This window comes from Populus trichocarpa, chromosome 2, assembly GCF_000002775.5.
Source record: "Populus trichocarpa isolate Nisqually-1 chromosome 2, P.trichocarpa_v4.1, whole genome shotgun sequence".
Lineage (NCBI taxonomy): Eukaryota > Viridiplantae > Streptophyta > Magnoliopsida > Malpighiales > Salicaceae > Populus > Populus trichocarpa.
This window is the reverse complement of record NC_037286.2, coordinates 21,359,305-21,386,449: the sequence shown is the minus strand read 5'-3', so window position 1 is coordinate 21,386,449 and position 27,145 is coordinate 21,359,305. Positions and strand designations below refer to the sequence as shown.

Sequence of the window (27,145 nt, the reverse complement as noted above, 5' to 3'; positions counted from 1 at the left end):
CACTTGGGCACTTGAAACTTTAAACTTAATATGTCAATGGGATTAATTAATTTTTTAATTTTCACAATTAATTTTGACATTTATGATTGTTGGGATAAAACTGAATAACAACTATTTAATTTAATTTAAAATATAATTGTTTTATTAACAGTCATATAGTTTGATTAACAATCATAATATTAAAAGACATAATGCTTCATTATAATGTTTTTTAAGTCTAATAAAACTTGTTACTACACATAAAACTATAGACAATAATAAATATATTTTCTTTCCTTTGTCTTATCTTCTCATTCTTTTAGATGTTTAGAAGGTTTAGTTGTATCCTAAAGGTGTAGTCTTTGTATGAGACAAATAAACACCTTAAAGACAGTGTTTTCACGCCTTTAAGCCAACTTCTTATTTTGTCCATCTTGAAATATTTCGATAACAATTTTAAGGTGTTTAATCTAATGGAGACAAATATTAATTCAAGTGTAAGGGTTGCTGAGGATGTCAAAATTCAACTTGATGGTTTTAATTATATGAATTACACAAGATGGGTGGATAAGATAATGTTCCTGCTTACTTCATTAAAGATTTACTACATTCTTGACTTGAATCTGTCTGCACTACCTAAACCATAAGAAGATGATTCTACTACTGTTAAGAATGAAAGACTAAAACGTAAGGAAGATGAAGTGCTTTGTCAAAGGCATATTCTAAATACTCTGACTAGTCTATTTTATGACATTTTCTTTAAATTAAAGTCTAAAAAAAAAAATGGGTTGCCTTGGAGACATATTATAAGCAGGAAAAATCAGGTTCTTATCATTTTTTTGCGTTAATTTTTTTTAGTATGAGATAACTATAATAAGCCAATTATGGATCAAGTCCATGAAATTTAAATGCTGATATCAAAACTTAGTGACTTGGATATCAAAGTTCCTGATTCACTTCAAGTAGGGCTATTTTTATCAAAACTTCCTCCATCTTGGAATGAATATAAAAAAAATGTTGTATTCTACAGAAAATTATACATTTGAATAATTTCAAACACACTCGTAAATTGAGGTTCAATCTTGTATGCGTGAAGTGCAAGCAATAAATTGTAAAGTGAATTTGAGTATTGAAATTGGTTTGATAATGACTTAAAACAATATGAAAGTGCAAAAAAAAAATAAAAAAATTCAAGAAGAAACAACATGCTAACATGAAGCATAAGGTTTGTTTCCATGGTAGAAATAAAGGGCACTACATAAAAGAGTGCATATTCAAAGATCAAGGTAGTTCTTTCAAAGTGAATATGGTTGAAAAAGACAAAGTCAAGGAGTTGGTTGTCATGGTTTCAAACATTCAAATTGGAATGATTACTGGATTAAATATGACAACCAATGTTGTGAAGATTTCAGATTTGTGGTTATATTCTGGTGCTATAGTTTATATCTGCAACAACAAAGCATGGTTTAAGACTTATGAAGAATTGAAGAAACCTGAAGAGGTTTTGATGGGCAACCATAATTTTTCCAAAGTCTTGAGAAAAGAAACTATTGAGTTGTACTTTACTTCTGGAAAAAAATTATCTTTAGTCAATGTGTTTTGTGTTCCCGAGATTAGGAAAAACCTTGTACCTGCTAGTCTCTTGAGCAAGAAAGGGTTCAAGATTGTTTTAGTGTCTGATAAGGTTATTGTAACTAAGAGTGAGATGTTTATGAGAAATGATTATTCTTGTGATGACATGTTTAAGTTTAGTATTAATGAAATCAATGTTATTTCTGCTTATATAGTTAAATCCACTTCTTTTCTTTGACATGCTAGATTAGAACATCTAAATTATAGATATTTAAAATATATGTGTAAACATGGTTATATTTCATATCAGCATGATAATAATGATAAATATGAAGTATGTATTCAAGAAAAGATGAAAAAAAAAAGCCTTTTCCTAAAGTAGAAAGAAATTCTCAATTACTTGAGTTGATCCATTCTGATATATATGAAATAAATGGTATGTTAACAAAGGGTGGGAAAAGATATTTTATAACTTTTATTGATGATTATTCTCGTTTTACCTATGTTTACTTGTTAAAAACTATAGATGAAGCCTTTGGAAAATTCAAGGAATTCAAGAAAATGGTAGAAAATAAAAAAGAAAGCCAAGTTAAAATTCTTAGAAGTGATAGAGGTGATGATTACTTTTCTAAGGAGTTTTCTACATTTTATGAGGAAAATAGAATAATTCATCAAATGACAACACCCTATACACCACAACATAATGGACTCACTGAAAAGAAAAACAGGACCTTAGTGAATATGGTCAACGCCATGCTTTTGAATGTTAATTTACCAAATAATTTATGGGGTGAAGCTTTAGTTACTTTTCACATTCATAATAGAGTACCATCTAAAAAATTAAATGTTTCTCCCTATGAAGCATGGAATGGTAGAAAATCAAATTTGAATTATTTTAAAGTGTGGGGGTATGTAGCTTTTTATAAAGTTTCTGATCCTCAAAGTACAAAATTAAAACCTAGAGGTCTTAAGAGTGTTTTTGTTAGTTATGCACAAAATTCAAAGGCTTAGGCTTTTAGATTTAGAAACTAATATGATTGTTGAATCTGTACATGTTGAATTTATTGAAAATAAATTCATAAGTGATTCAAATGTGTAAGAACCAAATCTAAAAGTAATGACTTCTATCTCAACGTTAAGAGAAAAACATAAAAACCTAGAAGTAATAGGTTCAAGTAAACCTTGAAGAAGTCAAAGAGTTAGAAAGGAAAAACATTTAGATACAGATTTTATTTCTATTGATTCAAATTGTATTTTTAGTGGAAGGTGATAAAAATATAGTATTGAAGAGGACACCTATGATCCTAAATGTGGAAGATGATCTAAAGACATTCCGTGAAGCTATATCTTTTAGGAATGTTGTCTTTTAAAAAGAAGCAGTAAATGATGAAATAAATTCAATATTATCTAATAATACGTGGGTCCTAATAGATTTACCTCTAGGTTCTAAACTAATAGGATATAAGTGGGTGTTTAGAACAAAATACAATATCGATGGCTCTTTACAAACCTTCAAGGCAAGATTAGTTTCCATAGGTTTTACTAAAAAAAAGATGTTGATTATTTTGATAATTATTCTCCAATGAAAAAAATTAAATCAATTAGAGTTTTATTTGCATTAACATCAATTTATAAATTGTATGTTCATCAAATGGATGTAAAGACGACTTTCTTAAATAGAGATTTAAAAGAGGAAGTGTATATAGAGCAACTTGAGGGTTTTATACTTTCTGGAAATGAAGAAAAAAATCTATAAATTGGTAAAGTGTTTATATGATTTAAAGCAAGCTCCGAAACAATGGCATGAAAAGTTTAACAAAGCAATTTTGTTGAATGGTATTCATCACAAGGTGCTGATAAATGTATGTATTCCAAATTTACAAAAGATTTTGGTGTGATTATCTGTCTTTATGTAAATGACATATTAATATTTAGAACCAATGTGATTGGAATAGTTGAAATCAAAAGATATTTCACTTTTATCTTTAAAATAAAAGATCTTGGTGAAGTAGATACAATTTTAGGTATCAAAGTTAAGAAACATAGTAGTTGCTATGCATTTAATCAGTCATATTATATTGAGAAAATGATTGATAAGTTTAAATATCTCAATATAAAGGAGACTAATACCCTATTTGATTTTAGTATGAAGTTAAATGATTAATGTGATAAAACAGTAGTACAACTAGAATATGCTAATGTCATTGGAAGTCTTTTATATGCTATGCATTGTACAAGACTAGATATAGCTTTTACTATATGCAAATTATCAAGAAATACAAGCAAGCCGAATACAGATCATTGAAAGACTATTGCAAGAGTTTTTAGTTATCTAAAAAGAACGATCAATTTGAGTTTATTTTATTTTGATTTTTCAGCTGTGATGGAAGAATATTATGATGCAAATTGGATAACTAGTTTGAACAATAATAAATCCACATCAGGATGAATTTCTCACTTGAAGTGATAACTTTATATAAAGTAAAACCCTTAATTCAATTTTTTTTAAAATTAGTTCATGTAACTCTAGAACCTGCATGCAAACAAAGTGACTTGGCCCAAAAATGGACGAAACATGCTTTCAAGTGTAATTTTGATATCCTTGCTAATTTTAGGTTACAGGCCAAAAATCAAATAAAATGTGATGAGTTAATTTCTTCATTAATTTCAACTTCACATTCAAGACGTGATTTAAAATAAATATGTGAAATAGGTTTAGAAAATAATTAAGCAAGTAACAAGAAATGAACTCAGGAATTAGAAATATACAAAGTAAACCTCTCTTTTTTTTTTAAAAAAAAGGATGTTTTTGATAAGTATAACCAATACCTTTTTATATTTGTCTTTAAAACCAATGTATCTTTTTTAAACTTTGAAAATTTCACATGTGAGGTAGCTATTTGTATATATTTGGTAATGGAGAGTAAAATATTTTTCAATTTAAAATATATCAAAATAAGTTTTTTAGAATTTTTTTTATTTTTAATATTAGTAAATTATAATAATAAAAAAACATCAATAAAAAAATCAATTTAATATTTTTTTCAAATAAAAAATAATTTAAAAAACATTTTAAAAAACATATTTAAACACAAAATAAACATTCAATCATTCTATGCTTTCATTACTAAAGATACATTGAACCTTTGAATAGTATAGGAGCATAGGGAAAGATCACACACGACCTGTTTATATACAAACCAACTTTTAAGTAATTACTCACAGAAGGGCACACCCATCATGCCCACAGAGTTGTCAGATCATGTATGAAGACTGATGCCTAAACAGTGTCTCCACTATTGGTCGGCAACACAAGTGAACAAAATTTTTGATGTGCCTTCCCTTTCCATCAACTTTACTTTTCTGTGCTTTTTCGTGGTTGAAGATAACACTTTCCAGATCTTTTGCGGTGATTTGTAAGGCTTGATTGTCTGTTTATGGCCATGCCAGGCCACCCTGTCGAGTCCTTGGAAAAAAACACATCCAATTATTGAGGATCGGCCTAAATTTGTTGATGTTTTGTCCCAAATGTACGAGTTCCATGTATAAATTTAGTCTCTGTACTGTTTGATAAATTTACTTTACATGTTTTCCATGACTATCAGATTCTCAGAAAAGGAGAACTTTGTATTCGAAGGGTTTTTTTTTTTTTGCGTAAATCCAAGTTTAGCCCCTAACGTATTTCTTTATTATCAATTGAGTCCTAAACATATATATTTTCCTAAAATCACATTAGATGACGTTACCCCTCTATTTATATTATAATATGCACACGAACTTTAAGAGCTTCTGTGCCGAAATAAGCCTCAATAAGCTCCAAATGATAATTCCACCTTTTAAAAAATTATCTTATTTATATTTTCCCTTTCGATTTTTCTTTTGATTCAAGTCAAGTTGATGATGCCAGGAAGGAGGCTCAAATAAAGAGGAAGGATAGAAAAGCCAGGCTAAAAATGAATGGCTAAGCCCGTCCAGGAGTAGTCCAACTCGGAATTAGACATGGCGTGTCGGCCTCATCGAAGAATGTGGTCTTGTCACCATTCTTCAAGACAAGGGATAGCGATTTCTCAGAAAAAAGACTGAAGAGTTGGGAACAAAAGCAATAAAGCATGGATAATTTGCATCAACTAGTCAATTTGGGCACTCTCTTTCTAAAAGTAGAGTCTGATTATATCTTTAGGCATGTTCTACCTATAAGTTAAACAAATTTTAATTTAATTTTTAAAACTAGAGGTGTTAATTTGATGTAATAAGCTGAGTTTGGCTTTATTTGTTTTCTATTTATCAAACCAAATTAGTCTATGAGTCCTTCAATTGGATTGTTTTTTAGAGATTTTGATGCAACGGGTTAACTTTTTATTTTTGATTTTTAAAATTTAAAATCAAACTAAAGTGTTTTTTTTATAATTTTCTAATCGTGGTTTGATCTCCATTTAGATTTTTTTAATTAATTTTATGTCATTTTTTTGTGTTAATTTTGATTACTCGGTTATTTTTCTCACCTCGTTCAAAACTCCATTATTGAAAACCAAATTATTAAGCTCTATACTTTAGTATTATAATTTTTTTTTTTTTAAATATCTATACAAAATGAAGTCTTTCCCTTTTCGTTTTTGCCAAAGGTGTTAAAAAATTGTTTGAAAACCATAATTAATTGGCATATTTAAGAACAAATGGTTCATCTATGTTTTTTAACAAATTTGCTTACATTTTGTTTACGTAATTTTGCTCAAACATTTGAGATAAGATGATATTTTGTGTATAGTATGTACATGCTTATTTCCTTATTATGATTAAACTAAACAAATATCTAATATGAATCGGCACCAGATTCTATCTTCTCCTCACTGGAATTTAAACAACAAAAGGGAGAAGCACTAATAAGGCTTGAACCACCTTAGTCCAGCCACCAAGAAAGCAGTCTGTAGAAAATCCGATAGGATATGCTGTTTTTATTCCTAAGAAGAAGCTGCCGAAGGCTGATTATGATTATCATCGCTATCTCTTTTGGTCTTCCATTTGCAACAACTTGGCAAAAACTCCGACTAGTGGTGCTGTATTATACGTGCAGGCCTCAGTCTGCATGTAATTTCCTCTCTGGTCCATGAAATTATCTTGACAATCAGGTCCTCCAACCACTGCCCCGACTACAACATTAGGGTTGGGCTCTTCCCGACCATACCAGAGGTCGAACCCTTGGGTGCACCCAATGAACCCCATGCTCTCTCTGTATGGCACCATTGAGGCCCCTCTATGGTGCACTCTTGTGGGGTATTTACGGCCATAACCCACTAAATAACTCATGTTCATTGGGTTAGAACCTAGGATGTAATCAACTTGAGATTTAGCAAAATGGAGTATCTCTTGGTAATCCACAGACCCTCCATAGCACTTGAGCTTTTGAGTCGAGTTTCGAAGGATATCGGAGTATAAAGTGAGAAGGAAGGCTGCAGTTGATACATATTGCATGTTGTTCCATTGCCGGATGTGCAATAGACCACCCGGAGTACGATTCACGTTGCCACCGTTATTCTTGTCAAGGCATGAGCATATGTAGTACTCGGCTTTCGATCGGTATTGTTCCAACGTGTCCCTGTGCCCCTTGTGTTTTTCCTCCACGAGCAACTGCAATCTCAATATATATATATATATAGATAATAAATTAAAAGATATACTCAAACTAGTTTACATATAAGTCAAGAATCAATCCCTTCTGCACAGATTATTTAAAGTTGAAACCTCTTGATTGACTATCATTCTCTTTGTACAAAAATAACATTATTATAAAATATCACGATACTACTATGCAAATTCAATTCAACTTCTAATAAAAAAAAATATTAATCACAATTGAACTAACCTGTATAATACCATATTAGGACTTTATTTTGATTATCAAAACTCAAAAAAAAATTTAAAAACAAGCCAACAAAAATACTAAAATTAAAATAAAAAATAATATAATTACATCAAATTTATAAGATTTTATGTTTTAATAAGGGATTTTACTTAACAGTGTCTTAAAAACTTTGCTAATAGCTTTTTAATCACTTAACACAAAGGTTTCATAGGTGTGACATAAAAGGAAATTATGGAAAGAATCATACATATAATTGTTTTTTACCGTTATCCCTTATTTCTAATTAGAAAACCTCTATGAACAAGATAAGTAGTGAATTCTTTTTCTCTAGAATTCAATTATTTTTTATGTAATTTCTATTCATGTCTTATATAATTAAAAAAAAATCTCTTAAAAAAAAGATGTCATGAGGAAATAATAAGAATACTATTATTGACTACGAGTTATGGTGATATTAAAGAGATTTTTGTTCATTTATGCAATTTTATTTAATTAAAGAATGCTACTTGAATAATAATAATAATAATAATTACGGTAGAAAAACATTATAATTTTGTAATATGAAAGTGTAAATACTAGTTTAATGGGCCTAAAAAAAATGGTCCATTTAGACCAGGCCTCGACACCCTTAACAAACTAAAAATCATGCCTAAACATGTTGAAACTAGTCCATTTTGACGAAATGAATCCAAAAATTAACCAAATCACAGGTAGTCTATAGCCATTGGCACACGAAATAAGGTTGTGCTACATAATTTTCAAGAGGTCATGTGGTATCACCTTATTGCTTGTTGCAAAAGTAATTGCAACCTTTAAAACTTTCAAATGTACAAGTCTCATGATTGGTCCACGTCTTGGTGAAAGAATATTCGCTTAACCAACCACGTGATGAGATCATTTTTATTGAAGTCAAAATTTCCCCAATTTAATGGCCCACTTAACTATATGTCTTCATAAGTGAGGTTTGTGGAGAATCTGTCTTGAAGGTTGATAGTACATATAATCATGTGGTATGATTGGAAGTATGGATTTAGTTTTCTCATAGAACTAATCAACACAAGAACCACCTTCTTAATTTTCAAGTATCTAGTTTTAACATCTTATAGAACCTTGCTAGTATAATATACTAGTTTCTGGATCCCTTTTCTTCTCACATAAGCACAACATTAATTGCAAAATTTGCAACCTCTAAGTAAATGAAAAGCTCTCCATCTTCTCTTGGTTGAGATAGGATCATTGAAGAGGATAAGTAAGATTTAAGTTCTTTAAACGCTCATTGTGATGCGATCCAAACACCAAAAGATCCATTGGAGGTTCCGGTTGGTCTAAATACAAGGATTAGAGTTAAGAGGTTCAAAGAAGCTTTCAATGGACTTCTTCAAGATACATGGGCTAAGGTGGACTTCAAGAAGATATTAAATAATAAGAATCAAGCCGTGATTAATCTGATTCATGTTCAAGAGGGGCTTGTTGGTGGAACCAAGACCATTATATAAGGATTGGGAGAAGAAGACTAGATTCGGTCTCATAACTGGAGCTGCAGGTAGAATTTCGATTTGATTCTAGTTGGGCTGGAAACTAGACTTCCATAACTTTCTAACGGTATATGACACGCCTTCTAATTCTTTAAGACGAGAGAGAAGCATCCAGTTGAAGTTGGGTTTTGCTGTTGCCAGACAGAATACGAAAATAACCGAACTTATCTTATTAAATTAGATGGGCTATTAAACTTTCTTTATTTTGTGAGGAAACACTTGTTTGGGTTTCAGACTTGTTTATTTTATTTATTTTAATTAGTTTGGGCTAGTTGTAGCTTGGGTTGATTATTATTTAAATTGGGTTTATATGTGACCCATTAGGGAAACTAGGGTTTTTGGCTCAGGGTAAAAATACTATTGAGAATAATTTTCAAATTAGTTTCTTTTGGCTAATAATATTCTGATTTTTGCTGACTTTTGGTTGTCAATCTTGGTTCTTGATTGAATTTTCAACTCTTCAAAGAATTGATCAATCTTTGTTGTGAATTTGTACTCCTTTTGCTCGTCTCCAAGTGGAGGCGTTGTGATTGGGTTGGTTTATAGTCTTGTTGCCTTAGAGCAGGTCTTCTATTGTGATAAGATCATCCTAATGTCAGCAAACTTGGGTTAGATAGATCTTGGGTTCGTGAATTCCATTCAATTTCGCTAGGGTTCGCATTACATTGACATTTCAGAGCCTATTTAAAATTAGAGATATTCTTTAGAGTTTTGAAGAAAGAAAAGTAACGTTCTCCTAAACGAGAAATAATTAAACATGTTGAAACTATAATTTTTCCTATCAGCCTTCAGACAACCCTCACACATTAACGAAGGGTAATGTCTGGGATGACTTTGATTTTTTCAAGATTGGGCTCTATTTGTCTATTACTAACCAGGAAACCTAAAACGAAGAGCAATAGATGGCTCACTCAATGACAAGGGGTAAGGAATAATAGTTCTCCAAATGATGAGCAAAGGATGTGATGGTGGAAGTTATGATGTCGTTATTTACCTATTTTCCTAACCAATAAAAATAACAGAGATTGTGCATGTAACAAATAATAATTGTTTGATCATATGGGTGGTTAGGTTAATATTCTTTCACCGAGACGTGGAGTAATCAGAAAACTTGTTCATTTGAAAATTTGACATACTGTAATTACTTTTAAAACAAGCAATAAGATGGCGTAGCACTAACCTTTTGGAAAATATATAGCACAACCTTGTTTTGTGCTCTAGTGGTTATATATTGCCTATGGTATGGTTAGTTTCTAGGCTTGTTTGGTCAAAATGGACTAGTTTTAGCCTATTTGGTCAAAATTGTATGTTTTCCAACCTATTCAGACCATTTAAACATGGTTTTCAACCTGTTTAGGTTGTTCGGGCTAAGCTTTATTTTTTGTTTGTTTGGGCCTAGCGTGAATGACTTAGTTCCTAGTCATTCAGGCCTGGTTAGGCTTTCTAGTCGTTCAAGCTTGATATAAATGGACTGGTTTTCTTTTTTATTGTAGGCTCATCATAACTTAAGAAGAAAGCTTATTGGGACAAATCAAATGACTTAGTTCCTTGTGTGTGTGTGTGTGTGTGATGGGGTCATGAAAAACCTCAGACGTTATTGGGTTTTCCATGGTTGCTATCTAGGGCTAAAAAAAATGATTGGATCAATAGTCATAAGCTTTCCTACAAAACAAGTTTCCTATTGATACAGGGGACTCTCCGACACTTAATTTAGACAATATTAGAGTAATGGAATATGTGTGTGAAACAAAGAGAGTAATGTATGATGTAAGATTGAGTTAGCCTTATCTGAGTCCGTCTTTTTACTTTGTGACCTATGATATATATATATATATATATATATATATCAGGGGTTATATAAGTTTATCTAGTGGAAAGAGAAAAATTATAGGGATATCTAACTTCCTAAAAAATTAAGTTATATATGTCACGTTTTCCATTAAGAGATAGGTTGGTGTTTGAAAGTAAGTCATTAGTGAAAAAGGTGACCTGACTATAAGAGTTGGTGCGAATTCAGGCTTTAAGAAAACTATTGGTGGAAAGATTGGTTTGAAACAATTTGAGAGGTTGTTACTGGTGAGATAGGGTGGCCATTATAGACGAGAAGATTGAGGCATATGAATCAGGCCGAACACGCTAATGAATTCAATATGGACGAGAACACATTGTGGTTTGTTCACGAGTGAGGTATTTTTTTTGCGATAGATGTGGCCATTACAGGTTATGACTAGGGTTCAATTAGACTTGACTAAAGATGGTGAGGGTTCAGTTGAGCCAAGGTTAAAGGGGGTTTGGTTAGAGATTAAGGGGTTAGGTCGGGATTGAGAGGGTTAGGTTAGGCCAATGAGAAGAGGGTTAGGTTAGGCTGACCTTATTTTCTCTTTTCTTCTCCCTTTCCTCCCTACCTAGCCTTAGTTGGGCAAGTAGGGTTCAATTGTGCTAGCTTTCAGCCCACTTATTTTTCTTTCCTTTTACTTCTCTCCTTTCTCTTCTTCTCTTTTTTTTCTCCATTCTCTTTTCTCGATCAATCTACCAACCTCTAGGGTCAATAGGGCCTTCTAACCTAAGCTTGGCTGGTTGGCAAACCTATTTCTTTTTTTTTTTTGTACCATCAATACACACACACAAACTACCTTATTCCTTTAAATAAACATATTTATTACCTTCTCAAAAAAATGAAAAGGAAAGAAATCCTTTATAAAAATATCCTCTTCATTAATATAAATTAACTACAATAAATGGCATAACAATACGGTGGCCTACTCTATTAAATTATCTCGTACATCTATGTCACATCTAACAAGATAGCCCTTATATATGGAAAGAATCATGCCCACTCCCACAAACTTTAAAGCAAGCCCTACCTTAAAGTCTAGTTCAGACATCGCATGTGTGTGATGTTGCGACAATTATCTCTCAGACTAGGATCTTTATGGTGATGAGTGGAAACGACAAGGAATGCTTGTCCTGTATCAGTAAAAAAAAGACAGAGTCACCATCTAGTATTTTGGTCACTAAGAACCCTAATTAGTCTTAGAGCCTGGATAAAGAGACTAGTTGTATAAAGAAAGGATGTATCACCTCTAAGCTGCATTGTTTATTTGTTTGATACAAACTAAGGTACTGTTATATTTTATAACCATTGGTCTGTCTCACGGTTAAAGTCAATCCACCCCAATAGAGTAGACTATAGCTTTAGGGATCAAGCCTAGCCATTCTAGAGTCACATAATAAAAATAAAAGAAATTGCCTTGTTATTCAATATCAAGAATATATCTTACATATAAGTTTATAATCTCGTATATTAAAAGAACAATATAAATTTTTGGTTTTTTTGAAATATAGACCAAGTTCTCATGATTTTAATAAACTAGTTATTAAATCCGAAAATGCATGCAAAGATATCAACAAAACTATTTTTCTTGAATATTAGTATTTAAAGATGCTATATAATGCCATGTATTTGTTCTATTATTATTTATGAAAATATGATTTTTTTTTCATTTTTGAGATACTTAGCCATATGCAAAATCAAAATATTTAAATGTATTTTTGGAAGAAAGATTTTTTTTATTTTCTATCATGTTTAAATAATAAAATAATTAGTTTATCTAATACCAAAAAAAAAATCTTGTGTGTAGGTCATAATTCCAAACATTAAATATAAGAGGGTAGAAAAATATGAGCGACTAAAAAACAATTGCAAAATGGTTCTTAGAAACAACAACAACATTAATGCTTTGTTTGGAAAACAAACCTTAAAACCCTAAAAATGCATTTTTTTTCTTTGACAAAATTAGACCTTGTCAAACACAACTTTTGACCTTAAAGGCTCAGCCCAGTCACATGGACTGGGCTTCCTAGCCAAGCCCAAAACTAATGCAGACTTCAAACAAAGAAAAACACCAAGGCTAAGGAAACACAGTGATTATCCAAGAAAAAAAGAAATAGACTATCATGCTAAAAAGTTGGCTTTGAAAGCCTAACCCATGAAGAAAAACAAGGGTCTCATTCTTTTTCTTTTTTTTGAAAGATCTATACAACACATTTAAAAAATCTTGCAAATTGCCTATGCCCGGAAACATGAGGTTTCAATCAATACAAAATTTACAAGCATCTTCTTATTAAAAAAAAAAAAACAGGTTTTCCAATCGTTAGCCTATTGTTAACAAGTCATTATATTACTTTCTAATCAAACACATAAGCCCTATAATCAATCATGCTAGAATAGCTCATGACAAGAAGTTAGAAGTTCATGCTTTGAAGGTTTAAGAAAAGGACCTTTAATGAAGAAGAAATAATAAATCAAGGTTGTTGAAGCTTATAACTCTTACTACTGGTTACGGTTGAATCAAAGGCTCCTCACGGTAACAACATAGTTTTTCTTCATTCCAGTCATAGCAGTCTTTTTTTTTGTTCCAACCAACTAAAGCAAAGAAATGAAGACTAAAAACATAGGGACTCTTAAAGGAAGACTAAAGAAAAGCTAAGGATGTTGGAAAGTAGGGTGTGCTCCAGCTATCGATTGGGAGGATAATCTCTATCACTTTTATCTTGGAATGAAAAACAAAACTTCTAATGCTTCAGTGGTTCACGGTTTGGCTGGTCTAAGAGAAGTTGCTAGTGAAGAGAAACCTCTGTATTACTGTTGAGATGGAGCTGTTGGCGTAACTGATGGAACAAATATAAAGAAATGCAAATTTAGATAGGTAAAGACTGAATGAGAATTTTTGAAAGGTTTAATTAATTTTATTAAGGATTTAATTGCAAGAAAAATTGATATTTGAAGTCAATTTAGGCTTTAATTAGAAGAAATTAAAGTTTGGAGGTTGATTTATAATTTTAAAGAGTTAATTTGATCAAATCAGGAACTTAATTACATAAATATTAAAGTTTAATGGGTAATGAGGGACTTGATAGAAGAAATCCAAAACCAATGATTAAACTAAAAAAAGGCAAATTTATCAAATCAGTTGTCAAATTGAAGAAAATTAAAAGTTTCATGGTCAATTAAAGGTCCAAGTGTACAAATTGGAAACCAAGGACCACGATAAAAATGATGCTAAACTTTGAGGATGATGATTGAGTTTGGTAGAGGTGAAATTGCATGAAATTAAGAGTTTGTGAGGCAATTACGAGTGCAATTAAAAGCAATTAGAAGAATAAGGACTAAAATAAAATCTGTTAGATCCCAAATTAAAAACCCTAATTTATAGGGTTTCATTTAGATGACACGTCGTTCAACCATTGTTTAGCTTCTTCTTCGACAATTTTGGCTGATCGAGTAGGCACTTTTAAGTGAATGAATGTGGCATTTTCAATCACCACTTGGGCTGTAACCATAGCCATTCAACTGAGAAACACCCCTTCTACAAAAATTAGCTACTCCCATCAAATGTTTACATCTCATTTTCTTTAACGAACTTAATAACATCTTATCCTCGATCAGCCATCACTGTATTTTCAGATTCTAGGTTGATTAGGTTGACACTATTAAATGAATGAATGTGGAGCTACATACCTCCAAATTGAGTAAGATTGGATCCAAATGAAAGGTGTGCACACCTTCTACCAGGATTAGGTGGTATTCAACGATGATGACATTGGAGTTGCTTTGATAAATCCTCGGAAGTGGTCAACTCAATGATCAATATTGTGATACCCATTTTATAAAACTATAAATCTTTTTCGTGTGTTCACACTTAAGCTTATCAATGAGTTGTTATTAAAGGTTGGTCACGTTTCTCTTAAGATCAAAAGGCTAGAAAGAAGCTCCTTGGTCTCCAAGTTTGGAAAACCACCAAAACCTCTAAAAACCAAGTTTGTTGCAAAACCACCATTTAAAAACCAACATAGGTAGAGCTCATAGTTGTGAAATGTACTCCAGAATCCTCTTATTTTGATCAAAGGGCTAAGCTTTGATCAATCTATGTTTAAACTCATCCAAAACCCTATAAAATCCTAGCAAATCCTATAAATATCCCCTAGAAAATCAGAGTAAAAAAAGAGAAAATGGGGGGAATTGATAAAGGAACTCTAAAGTGTGAAGGTTTAAGAGCCTAGCACAAGGATTTTCTTAACTTTGAAAGAAAGTAACAAACTTAAAAAAGAAGGAATCAAAAGGCAATAGCCATTGTTTGAGCTTGGAAGGTATAAAACATTCACTTATCCTGGTAGATGATGTCCATGAGGCATATCTCTAGGTTGTTCTTTCATGTTCTATGGTGTTTTTCAATATTTATTGCATTATATTGCTTTTAGCTTTGAAATTAATTAATGCACAGAATCTCGTTCTTTTCTTTGTTTGATCCTGTTTGGAGTTGTCTATTCATTTTGCTAGATGTTTAGATTAAATGAAATAAAGTGATTTGAAAATTTTGCAGTAGGGTTATTGATTTTTTATGGTTTGTTAGTGTGTGTTCTTGGTTCCTAGGCATGGTTTGGGTTCCAAGTGTTTAAATAATCAATTTTGAATCGAAACTTAATGTCTTTGTAAGCTGTTTCTAGCTAGCAGTTTTGAAGTTTGGAACCTCTTGCATGATTTTGATGTTTTGATGATATTTGTTAGTTTTTTTATTCAAACATGTTTGGTTATGGTTGTGTAACTTGTTAGAACAAAGAAAACATGTTTTAGAAGTCAAAATGCCAGTTTTGGAGGCTTGATAGTGTGCTAAGTTGCTTGATAGTGTGCTGAGTTTCTAGGCTATTTCTAGGTTATTGGGCAGTGTTTTTCATATTCTTGGGAAGAACATTGCCTTATCTTTATAATTTGGACTAGTTTTGGTCCAATTATTTGCATAGAATCCTTAATGCAACTTTATTAGTCAATAATCTAGGGTTTTATTTGCATCAATAACATGTTTTCAATAGGTTTTAAACCTAGGGTTTCGGTTTTGAACCAAAATCCATTTTGACAAAATCATGGTTTTTAAGTGATAATCGAAATGCATGAATGTTAGATTATTGGTCTTTACATGATTTTCAACATGTCTATCTCCTTAGTTAGTCCATATCTGGTCTCATTTGAAATCTACATTGTTGGGTTCATGTTGAATGTTCTTCGTTGTTCTTCCTTTTTTTTTGGTTTTGATCTGTTTTGATAAAAACAAATTTGAGTTTTTATGTTTTTTTTCAAGTTTGATTTTGTTTTGGATTATGGTTTTAGTTTTGGTTTGTTTTTCGGGTCAAACCAGTGGAGTTTGGTTCGGTTTATGGTCGAACCAAAAGTTTTGGGTCAACCTGAGATGTTCAAAATTAGGTCAAAAGTTAAGACCTTGTTTCGATAGCAATGTTTTTGCTAAAGGTTTTCTTTAGCTTAAGGGTGTGTTTGGAAAATGATTAGTACTTAAAAGTGCATTTTTATCAAGGTTTTATATCATCATATTGCACTTAAAGTATCATTAAATTCCCTAACTTGAGCATGTTTTATAATAAAAATTCCGATAACATAAGATATATTTAATTTATGGTAAATGTTCATTTTGAATGCAGGCATATCTCATAATTTAAAGGATTGATTGATGTGTTTAATTATTGAAAGTGAAAAGACAAAGAGAGGGCTAAGCTTAAAGAAGAGATGCTGGTTCAATTCAAATTGGAACACCATTCGATTATTGGATCATAACTGGAGTTGTAGCACTTGGATTTAGGTATGGTTTATATTTATTGAAAGGTAAGACATAGGCCTCAAACTTTCATGAAGAGTCCAAGATTTAAAAGGCCATTTTCAAGTTCAAATTGTAGCAACAAAAGAGAAGTCGGAATCTGTCCTACAGCTAAGACATTGTTTAGTGTTCAGCCCATATCTCGAGTTATAGAAGTCCGAATGAGCTCATTCTTGTTTTGTTAGAAAGATGAGACAAATTCCCAAAACTTTCATGAAGACTATCTGTTCAAATTATGATGTTAGAATTGACGTTTTGTTTAGACAAGAAGATAATGGTTGTTACCAAGTCAAGAGGTGGCCACCCACTCAATAATTATTCATGAAATCAGTAGTTCTGAATTTTAGCCTATAAAAGGAGGCATTTGTCATATATTTAGGCATCTTGGTTTTCAAATCAAGATCTTGCTCTTGCTCTCTTTCTTTGATTTTGTAGTGTTCAAGTTTTATTTCATGTTATATTTTTATTAATCTCTTATTTATGCTTTTCATTTCCTTTACTTTACTTAGTAAATGTATATCATTATTATGTTTTTATTTTGTTTATTTATGTTTCTCTTCTTCATTATGTTTAGCTAAGTTTATTTTGTCAATGTGAAAAGCGTACACTAATGGTGTAAGAATAAGTATAGTATAAACTCAACATGGACTTTAATATTTGATACTAACATGTTTTGTATTTGTTATCTTACTTACTCTTAATACCTTGCTTGTTAAATGGTTAATCTAGATTTGTGTTGTATAATCCCTGGTACAACAAATACTTGATACTTTCATAGCCTACTGTATGGTATAACCGACACCTGTGCTATGAAAGGAACTTGATTTATTGTTAACATAAGTTATCTCCATGAATACTTGACAACATTTACAAGTATTGACATTATTCAAATAAGATAATTAATATGATCATGTTAATAATTTATAATCCGATTGGAACCTCCTTTGTGTGTGGTTCCTTGTTAAGTAATAAAATGGGTTTATATTATACTTATTTGAAATACCATTAGTGGACTCTTTAACCTTGACAATTGTTTTATCTTTAGTTAAATCCTTACATCATTATCACATCTCAAAGTTCTCTTCAACTCCTTTTCATTTATTATTTGTAATTTTATATAGTTGACCTCAATGTGGTTCGACCCCAGTCTTGTCGGGTTATTTATTACTTCGACACTCCTGCACTTGGGATAAGACATCAATCTTTTGATCGTGTCATGTTTTTTGCGTCGTTACCGGGGAGGTAAGTTACTATAAATTATATATTATATTTTTCTTTTCACTTTTATTGTCTTTCTAATTTTTGTTTCTTCTTTTTCTTTTTCTTTCCTTCTGCACTTGCATGAGAGTTTGGACACGCACATTAAGTGGTAGAATTTCTAGGAAATCCTCATCATTTTCAGAAAACATGACCGCACCAGTCACTTTATAATGAGAATAATTAGAATAATCGTGTTAGAACACTTAGAGACCACATGAATCCTACAAGAACAAGCGCACTATTCAGAAGATGCGAGCTCAAAGACGCACTCAAAAGTAGGAAGAGTTAGAAAATGCACTACCTTAGGGATGAGGGCTTGAAGGCGCACTCGAATGGAGGTAGGGATAGAAAACACACTACCTTAGCGATAAGGGTTTGAAGACGCACTCAAAAGGGGGTAGGGTTAGAAAACACATTACCTTAGCGATGAGGCTCGAAGACACACTCGAAAGGAGGTGGGGTTAGAAAACACATTACCTTAGGGATCAGGGCTTGAAGGCACTCTCGAAATGAGGTAGGGTTAGAAAAGACACTACTTTAGAAATGGAAAATGAAAAGGTGGAAAAATACAAAGATTTTTTGGGTAGTCAAAAATTTCTCAAAAGTGAGAAATTTTCACAAGCATCTTTAGTTTTTAGCCATTTCGAGGTGGTCTTCCTTTTGATGGATTCCATCGGTGATTTCTCTTATGAATTTTTGCAAAACACATTGTTTAATGTTTCAAAGTTTAGATGATATGCATGCATCTTTACTTGATTTGAAATATAGGTCCCCCATTTCTTCTCAATCTTCTTGTTACTTGATTGGTGAGGACTTGTTATTTCTAATTTGGGACATCTTTATTTGTTTGGCTTCTAGCCCACTCAAGTTGACCCGTGTAAATCCTTTCCCAGGATTGTTACACAACTCAGCCTCTATGGTGCTCATCATGACCTATTTACTTTGCTGGAAATTCTCTGTCTCGTTGAATAACTTAAGAGGATAATTCATTATTCCCCTGTCTCATTACTAAACAAATTCGGTGTCACTTTTTGAAAGGATCAAACTACCTTTTATAAACCAAAATGTCCTCTTGTCTCATTTGGAGGAAATGTTCCTTTTTTCTTTGGTTATGTAGAAGGGATTGGTTTTCCTTTTAAACACAATGTTGCCCTATTATACTAGTTATTACCCCTATGTGTGCTCTATTAGCGATTCAGACAAATAATGGCTTTGAGTGACCATTCTCTCATATCTCTCCTTTTCAATTTGGTGAAGGGATATTTGTCTAAAATGAACCTTGAAATCTTGATCTTGCATTTTGAAAACAAAAATTATTTTGATGTGAGTTTAAAACAATTTGCTTTTGAAATCTTGTAACTCCATGGTTGTATTTTTTTCTTGGAAAATAGATGATTTGCTCTTGTGTTGGCGATATTGCCATTGGTGAAGGTACATCATGAGGTGACATTATGCTCTTATGGGTTTCAAAGCGAAGAGCTCGAGAAAAAGCTCGAGATTTTGTTTGAGAAAAAATTTGTCTCTTTTTGAACACTCATTTTATTAGCATGAATAATAATAAGTAGCTTGTTCTCGACATCATGACTCTTATGAAAAAATACTCTTTGCATTTTGAGAGCATTGTTTATTGTTCCAGGTTACTAGCTTGCTTGATTAGAAAAGGCGGCTTCTACAGGTACATAATGTAGGCTATGATTTTTTTGCTATGAAAGAAAAGGATTGTTTTGGTTGGGGCATACTCACTTTATTTCAACTATTATTTTTTTCTTATGATTTGGGCATGCCCCTTAGTGTATGAGTTTCTTTGGATCTTTTGCCTTTTTGGCTTTCTCATGACTTTTCACCTCTCTTATTTTTTTATCATTGAAATTTCCACTTGCCGCCAGTATGGGGTGTGATCCTAGTCGGGATTTCCATGAAAGAAAATTTATTATGGCTCAAAAAGGACCACAAGGGATATATTTATTTTAGAATGTGAAAGGAATAATAAAGATGGTCTTTCTTCATTTCAAGCGCAAGCAGTTAAGATCAATAAACTTTGACCTCGTCCAATATGATGGTTTGGACTTTTGCAAAGAAATGCATTTCATGAGTCTATAAGCAACGAGTTCACAACATACCATTATTCATATATTTAAAATACCTGGTTCAAGAGTCATGGAGTGAGGGTGATGGTTTATTTTTATATTTGTGTTTAGAGTTTAGTCATCTCAATGAAGAAGTTGTTTGATTCATATGTCATTCTACAAGTAGAATGTTAAAAATGTCATTTTAAATAAACATCAAATTATTTTTTGAAATTAAAATGCAAGTTCAATTTTTCAAATTTCCATTAAAGGAAAGATTTTGGTAAAAGAAATGAATTGCGTCTATGAGATCACGCGAGGCTTTGAAAGTGTATTTATGAGTTCTTGGAGGGAACCCCTTTCAAGATATTTTATTGTAAATCAAAGGAAGAGACGTAATTGGAAGACAAACTCATTATCTCATTGAAATTTTTAGAAAAAAGGCTTAACACAAAGGCTTTATGTTAATATCTTGAACTATGATTACTAGCAAGGTAACACATAAAAGGGCTAAACACTTAGCAATCATTGATTGAGATTTCCAGAATTTTCCAATCGTCTCTCTCTTATGAACTCCTCGACAGGGGCACCTTTCCAATAGTCAATTAAGGTAATACCTAGTTCAGTCTTGGCCTAATGACATTGTAGCTTTTGTCTTAAGGACGATTGATCTCTAGGTGTCTTTGTTTTGGTAGTTCTTTCTCTCGCCTTTATAACCACCTTCGATATTTTGAACCTCAGTTTCTTTCTTTTTTCAGGTAAAACTTTTCTCCTCACTAGAGTCAACAATCCTTCCTAATCGAATGGCTTGTTCAATTCTCTCAGCTGTCATAACCAAGTCAAAAAAATATCGTGCAAAGCTTCCAACCAGGTGGATTAGTACTTAAAAGTGCATTTTTATCAAGGTTTTATATCATCATTTTGCACTTGAAGTATCAATAACTCCTTAACTAAAGCATGTTTTATAATAACAAGTCTGATAATATAAGATACCTTTAATTTATGGTAAATGTTCATCTTAAATGCAAGCCTATCACATAAATCAAAGGATTGATTGATGAGTTTAATTACTGAAATTGAGAAGACAAAGAGAGGGCTAAGCTTAGAAAAGAGATGTTGGTTCAGTCCAAATTGGAACACCATTCGGTTATTGGATCATAACTGGAGCTGTAAAACTTGGATTTAGGTCTTATTTATATTTATAGAAAGCTAAGATATAGGCCTAAAACTTTCATGAAGAGTCCAAGATTCAAAAGGACCGTTTTCAAGTTCAAATTGTAGCAACAACAGAGAAGTCGGAATCTGTCTAGCAGCCCAGAAACTATTCAGTGTTCAACCCATATCTCGAGTTCTAAAGTCCAAATGCACCGATTCTTATTTTGTTGGAAAGCTGAGACAATTTTCCAAAACTTTCATGAAGACTATCTGCTCAAATTCTGATGTTAGCAATGATGTTTTTTGCAGACAATAAGATAAGGATTGTTACCAAGTCAAGAGGTGGCCACCCACTCAACAATTAGTCATCAAATCAATAGTTTTGAATTTTGGCCTATAAAAGGAGGCATTTTCCATGCATTTAGGCATCTTGGTTTTCGAATCAAGATCATATTCTTGCTTTCTTTCTCTATATTTTTGTAATGTTTAAGTTTTTTTTTCATGTTATATTTTCTTTAATCTCTTGTTTATACTTTCATTTCCTTTACTATACTTATGTTTTTATGTTGTTTATTTATGTTTCTCTTCTTCATTATGTTTAGTTAAGTTTATTATGTCAAGGTGAAAAGGTTACACTGATGGTGTAAGAATAAGTATAGTGTAAACTCAACATGGACTTTAATGTTTGATACTAACATGTTTTGTATTTGTTATCTTATTCACTCTTAATACTTTGCTTGTTAAATGGTTAATCTAGATTTATGTTGTATAACCCTTGGTACAACAAATACTTGATCCTTTCATAACCAACTATATGGTATAACCAACACCTGTGTTATGAAATGAACTTGATTTGTTGTTAACATAAATTAACATCATGAATGCCTGACAACATTTGCAAGTATTAGAATTATTCAAATAAGATAACTAATGTAATCATGTTAACAATTTATAATCCGATTGGAACCTCTGTGTGTGGTTTCCAGTTGAGTAATAAAAAGAGTTTATATTATTCTTATTTGAAATACCATTAGTGGATCCTCTAACCTTGACAATTGTTTTATCCTTATTTAATCCTTACATCAATATCTCATAAAATTCACATAAATTCTTTGTTTTATTAAATATATATATATATATATATTATTTGTAATTTATATAGTTCACCTCTCTGTAGTTCGACCCCGGTCTTGCCGGGTTATTTATTACTTTGACACTCCTGCACTTGGGATAAGACATCAATCTTTTGATCATGTCATAGGTATTCAAAATATGTGGCCTTGAAAGTGTTGGCAAACAAATTAATCATCCCTTTTTCCAACAAAGAAGGATTAACCTGTACGGCTGCCTCACGCCACTTTTAGGTGTATTCTCTTATGAACTCCTTGTTGTCCTTTTTCATAGCTTACAAGATTAACCTATCAGGGCTCATATCCATATTGAACATATATTGCCTAATGAAGACATGAACTAAGTCCTTCTATTTTTTTTTTCATAGTATTGATCAACCGCATATACCAAGTAAAGGCAGAGTCACTTTAACTGTCTTAAAAGAAGTGAATCAGCAGTTTCTCATTCTAGCTCACCTTAGCCATTTTGTTGCAGTATGCCTTGAGATGAGTTATAGGGCATTGAGTTCCTGTATATTTGATGAATTCGGGCATCTAAAATTTTTAGAGATAATCACGTTGGACACCAAACACATCTCAGCAGCCTTTGTATGGTCATCATGTAGGCTAGTTCCCTCAAATGCCTTTATCCTTTGCTCTAGGGCAGCCAATTTGTCCAAGCCATCGATCTTCTCTTACCATCTTATCCTTTTGAAATTCCTTCATTATAAAGTCAATGGTAGATGGCATTCTTATGGGATATTATGGTTGAGCAATTTGGGAATACGTAACCGACTGAGATTCAAATGACCCTTTATTTTCCCCTAGATTTTGTGGATTTACGAGCAAAGGTTCAGGTTGAGCTATAAATTTTGCTTCTCCAGATTTAGATCTCAATACCTGCTCAAGTAGACTAGTAAGCTTTGTGACTTCTTTTCTAATACTTTCCAACTCCTTTCGGTGTTGATCTTCTAACTGAGCTATTTCTTCGTTATCTATTTGTCTTTTTTCCAGTCGAGTGTTATAGGTGCGCTTCAATGGGAAACCTATATTTCAACCCGCTAAATGAAAATTAAATTAATAATGCACAAGTGATGATGCTATTAACAAGGAAAATACAGATTTAATATGGACTCGCCCTTCACGAGGTGGCAATGGTCGTTATTCATAGATTTTAGGAACCTGATGTCCTTTCCATGCTAACGAGGGGATCCTTGTCCAATCTTGTTTAAGTTTGAGCTTTTAATAAACCTTTCAGCTTTCAATTCAAGTCGGTCCCCTTTTGTCAATTATAACAACTCAGACTCTTATATCCTATATGATGGTCATTTTCCACCCAATGGTCTTGGAATTCAAGATTTACCTATCAGAGCCCATATCTATACTGTTGGGATAGTCATAGTGAGATTATATAGGGTACAACCTAGCAGGCCGGTTCTAGTTGTTAAATGCATCACAGGGGTGGGTTGCTATCTAGTCTCAAAGGGTCTCTCGCATGCTTAGTGAACGTCCTCAAAAGGTTGATATGAGGCTTACAAGTAGTGTGAAAAGAGGCCTTGAGTAATATCAAATTGGCATATCAACCACTATCAAGTAAACAATTAAACGAAAGAAAAAGCTCTCAATCAGAGAGAGAAGCTCCCGGTTGTAGTGAGAGAAGCTCCCGCCTGCGTGCTTTTGTCCCTCTGTGTGTGTTCGTTCTCCTCCCACTGTGCAACGATTTCTTCTCTTGTTCTTCGCTCACTAGAAGTTCTTTCTTTAGTCCACTATGGCTAAATCAAAGAACAAATCTTCGATTCTAAGGTCTGTCCAGCGCGATTTCAGACTCCACGCCTCTCGCCAAACGTTTGCTTCGCGCATGCCTAGGGCACAGTCTCACAGTCGATCCCCAGTCCTGCAAGACCTCATGTCCCCTTCTGATCAAGCCTTTACCCCACCTGGAACCAGGGTGGTTTTCACTGATCTAGCTGGTTCCCCTCGCGAGGCTAGGGTTTCCTCGAAGCGCAGGAACAGAGCCATGCAGAAGAACAGTCCTTCTGCGCAATCATCTTCTTCTCCTGCTTCTTGTGAATGAAATGATTGCTCCTTTGGTAGTACCAGACCCAGCATCTTGTCCAGGGAACATTCGGGCAGGTCTAACCCCGGTGGCTCCTACCCTGGTTCTGGCGAGAGACAAGACTCCCTCTGGAAGTCGTCGATATGCCACCATAGACACTCCAACAAGTACTCCCAACACAAAGTCTCCCGCACTTATACATTTCCCTAAATATGCATCCTCAGAAACCTGTCATCTAAAGGAAACTGATATTGAAGAACTCGTTGATATGTAGCATTTCTGTTTAATTGGTCACGTTGCTGGGAAATTCTCAAGCTTTGCATCTTTGTCGAATTTCATCAGCAAAAACTGGAAACACAAAGCCAATTTTACCATGCATGATTCAGGCTGGTTAATTTTTGTTTTTCCCTCTAAAATGGAAATGCTTGATATTCTGGGTGGAGGTTCATATTATGTCTTTGGTCGGCCCCTCATTCTGAAAGTCATGTCCGACTTCTTTGATTTTAAAGCCACTGATATGGCAAAAATACCGACCTGGGTAAGATTCCCAAACTTACCTCTTAGATGTTGAACTCTCATTTGTCTTTCCAAACTGGCTAGTATGATTGGGAAGCCTATATATTGTGATGATCATACTACTAATATGACCCGACTATCATATGCTAAAGTCCTTATCGAGGTCAACCTGCTTTTAGACTTGCCAACTTCTGTAAATGTTGTTCTGCTCAATGGCATATTTTTATCTCAGCAGGTTATGTTCGAAGCTCTCCCTCGTTTCTACAAGTACTGCAAGGTTTTGGGGCATACTATCTCTACATGCAATGAAGGAACCAGTTCAAAGTGTAAGAAAAGGCCTCATGCAGCTCCTTCTTGCTCTAGCAGCCCTAGTCAATCTGCAGAGACTGTTGTTGAAGAGAAGTAGCAACCACATAATGAAGGCCTTCTTGCAGATCCCCCAATTGATCCTATGTCTATTAAAGCTGCCACAGCTGGTGAATCGAGGCCTATATCACCTGGTCATAAAAGGACCAAATTAGCTGAAGTGGAGCACTCTGATCCTAAGCAAACTACTCCCTCAAAAGTTGTACACATTTCTAAAAAATGTGATGCTGCAGATGTGGTGCCTTCCAAGAGGCAATATATAACTTGTAGCAAAGTTATCGCCACCACTAGTAGGAGCTAGTAGGAGAAACAAAAAAGAGTATACAAGGCCCATGTTGTACCTGATCCAAGGCTCCTAAGAAGTTCTGATGACTGTGCTCCATCCTCTACTTATTTTTATTTGGTTTCATTGTACTGTGGATCTTTAGTTAATAGGGAGGTTGTTCCCTTGCTATTATATTGTTATATACTGCTTGTTTATCAGTAGGACTTGATCGCTCAAGTCCTAGCTGACTAGTTTCTCTCTTGCTGCTTTTTTAGCTTGTTAGTTGTTGTGTTGTTGTGTTGTTGTGTTGTGTTAGCTGGCTTTCCTTTCTTTGCGCAGGCTCCCTGTTTGCTTACCTTGTTGCTTGATTTTCCTTAGTGTAGAGTTTCTGCTTGTTATTGTTATTGTAGCTGGTTGTGTTGTTTTGTGCAGTCATGCTGCTGGGTTTGCTGTTTGTTTCTGGTGCAGTTCTGCTAGTTGGTTCTATTTTTGGTGGCTGCGTTTTGGTTTCATAACTCTTGTCTGTTTTTTTGCTATTATGGTTAGGTTGTTAGTCTCTGCTTCCTTGTCTGCCCTGTACTGGTGCATTGCCTCCTTGCTTCCTTCTGGGTGCTCGTGGTTGTTGCTTGGGTGCTTTTGCTGCCCTGCTGAGTTTGCTGCTGCAGTCATCATGTTGTTGAGCTTATTGCTTGTTTCTGGTGCAGTTCTGCTAGTTGGTTCTATTTTTGGTGGCTGGGTTTTGGCTTCAGAACTCTTGCTTGTTCGTTTGCTATTTTGGTTAGGCTGTTTGCCCCCACTGGATGGGTATTGGCATGCTTTCTTGCCTGTCTTGTGCTGGTGCTTTGCCTCCTAGCTTCCTCCTGCTGCCTCTCTCCAGGTGCTCCTGGTTGTTGCTTGGGTGCTTTTGGCTGTTTTTGCTACTCTTACATGGCCAGTTGCTGAGTTTGCTCTAGTGGCTCACGCTTCAGCGGCAATCATGTTAGGTTTCTGTTTCTAGCTTTCATTCCTTTGGCTTAGGTTGTTTGTTGCCTATGTGGGAGTTTTTTCCCTCCATGTTTAAGGGAGCATGTTCCATTTCTCTGTTTATATTTATATATGTTTGACTTGCTGGTTCTCCAGCTTTGTTTCATTAATCTATAAATTTCTTATATTTGATCAAAAAAAAAAGTAAACAATCAAACGAGAGTTGGATAGTTTTACGAGTCTTGACCAGGCTAAAGCCATTGGGGTACCTTACTCCCCCACCTATCTTAAATTTAACATGTGTGCTCTTGAGGAGATGCATGACAATAGGAATGTGTGCTAAAACAGTAAAAAGTGATAACCATGTAAACATAACATATCAAACATTATAGCAATTGACAAATAAAAAGCAAAGCTTAGTCCAAATGTCCCCAGCGAAGTTATCATTTTGTCACACCCAGACATCGCGGCGACCTGTTAAAAATTTTCTAATGGAAAAAGAACAAATATTTATCATCTTGTTCTTTGATGGGGAAAGGTCTTGTTTAAGGATTTGTCACCTAGTATTATGGTCACAGGAATCCTAACTGGTCAATAGAGATTCTATGGTACGGGACTGGTTACGCAAAGAGAAAGATATTATCACCCCTTAAGCATTCTACTTGAGGTAGGCTGCATTACTGGTTTTGTCTTAAATTACTAAGAATTTGACTTTATTCTTTTTTTAAGGTCTTCCTATAATATTCTCAACTCTAGCATTAGTGAATATTTCTCTATGA

General features: G+C 33.4%; 1 protein-coding gene across 2 annotated transcripts in view; it reads right to left on the bottom strand.

Annotated features, from left to right (window-relative positions):
* Positions 1-6,225: 6,225 nt before the first annotated feature.
* LOC7458291 (endoglucanase 11) overlaps positions 6,226-27,145 on the bottom strand; it is a 32,470-nt gene continuing 11,550 nt past the window's right edge. For both annotated transcript variants that reach the window (XM_024594966.2, XM_002301566.4), the window contains exon 5: positions 6,226-7,176. In XM_024594966.2, coding sequence (XP_024450734.1) covers positions 6,550-7,176 — 627 coding nt within the window. In that variant the 3' untranslated portion in view covers positions 6,226-6,549. The remainder of the gene's footprint in view (positions 7,177-27,145) is intronic.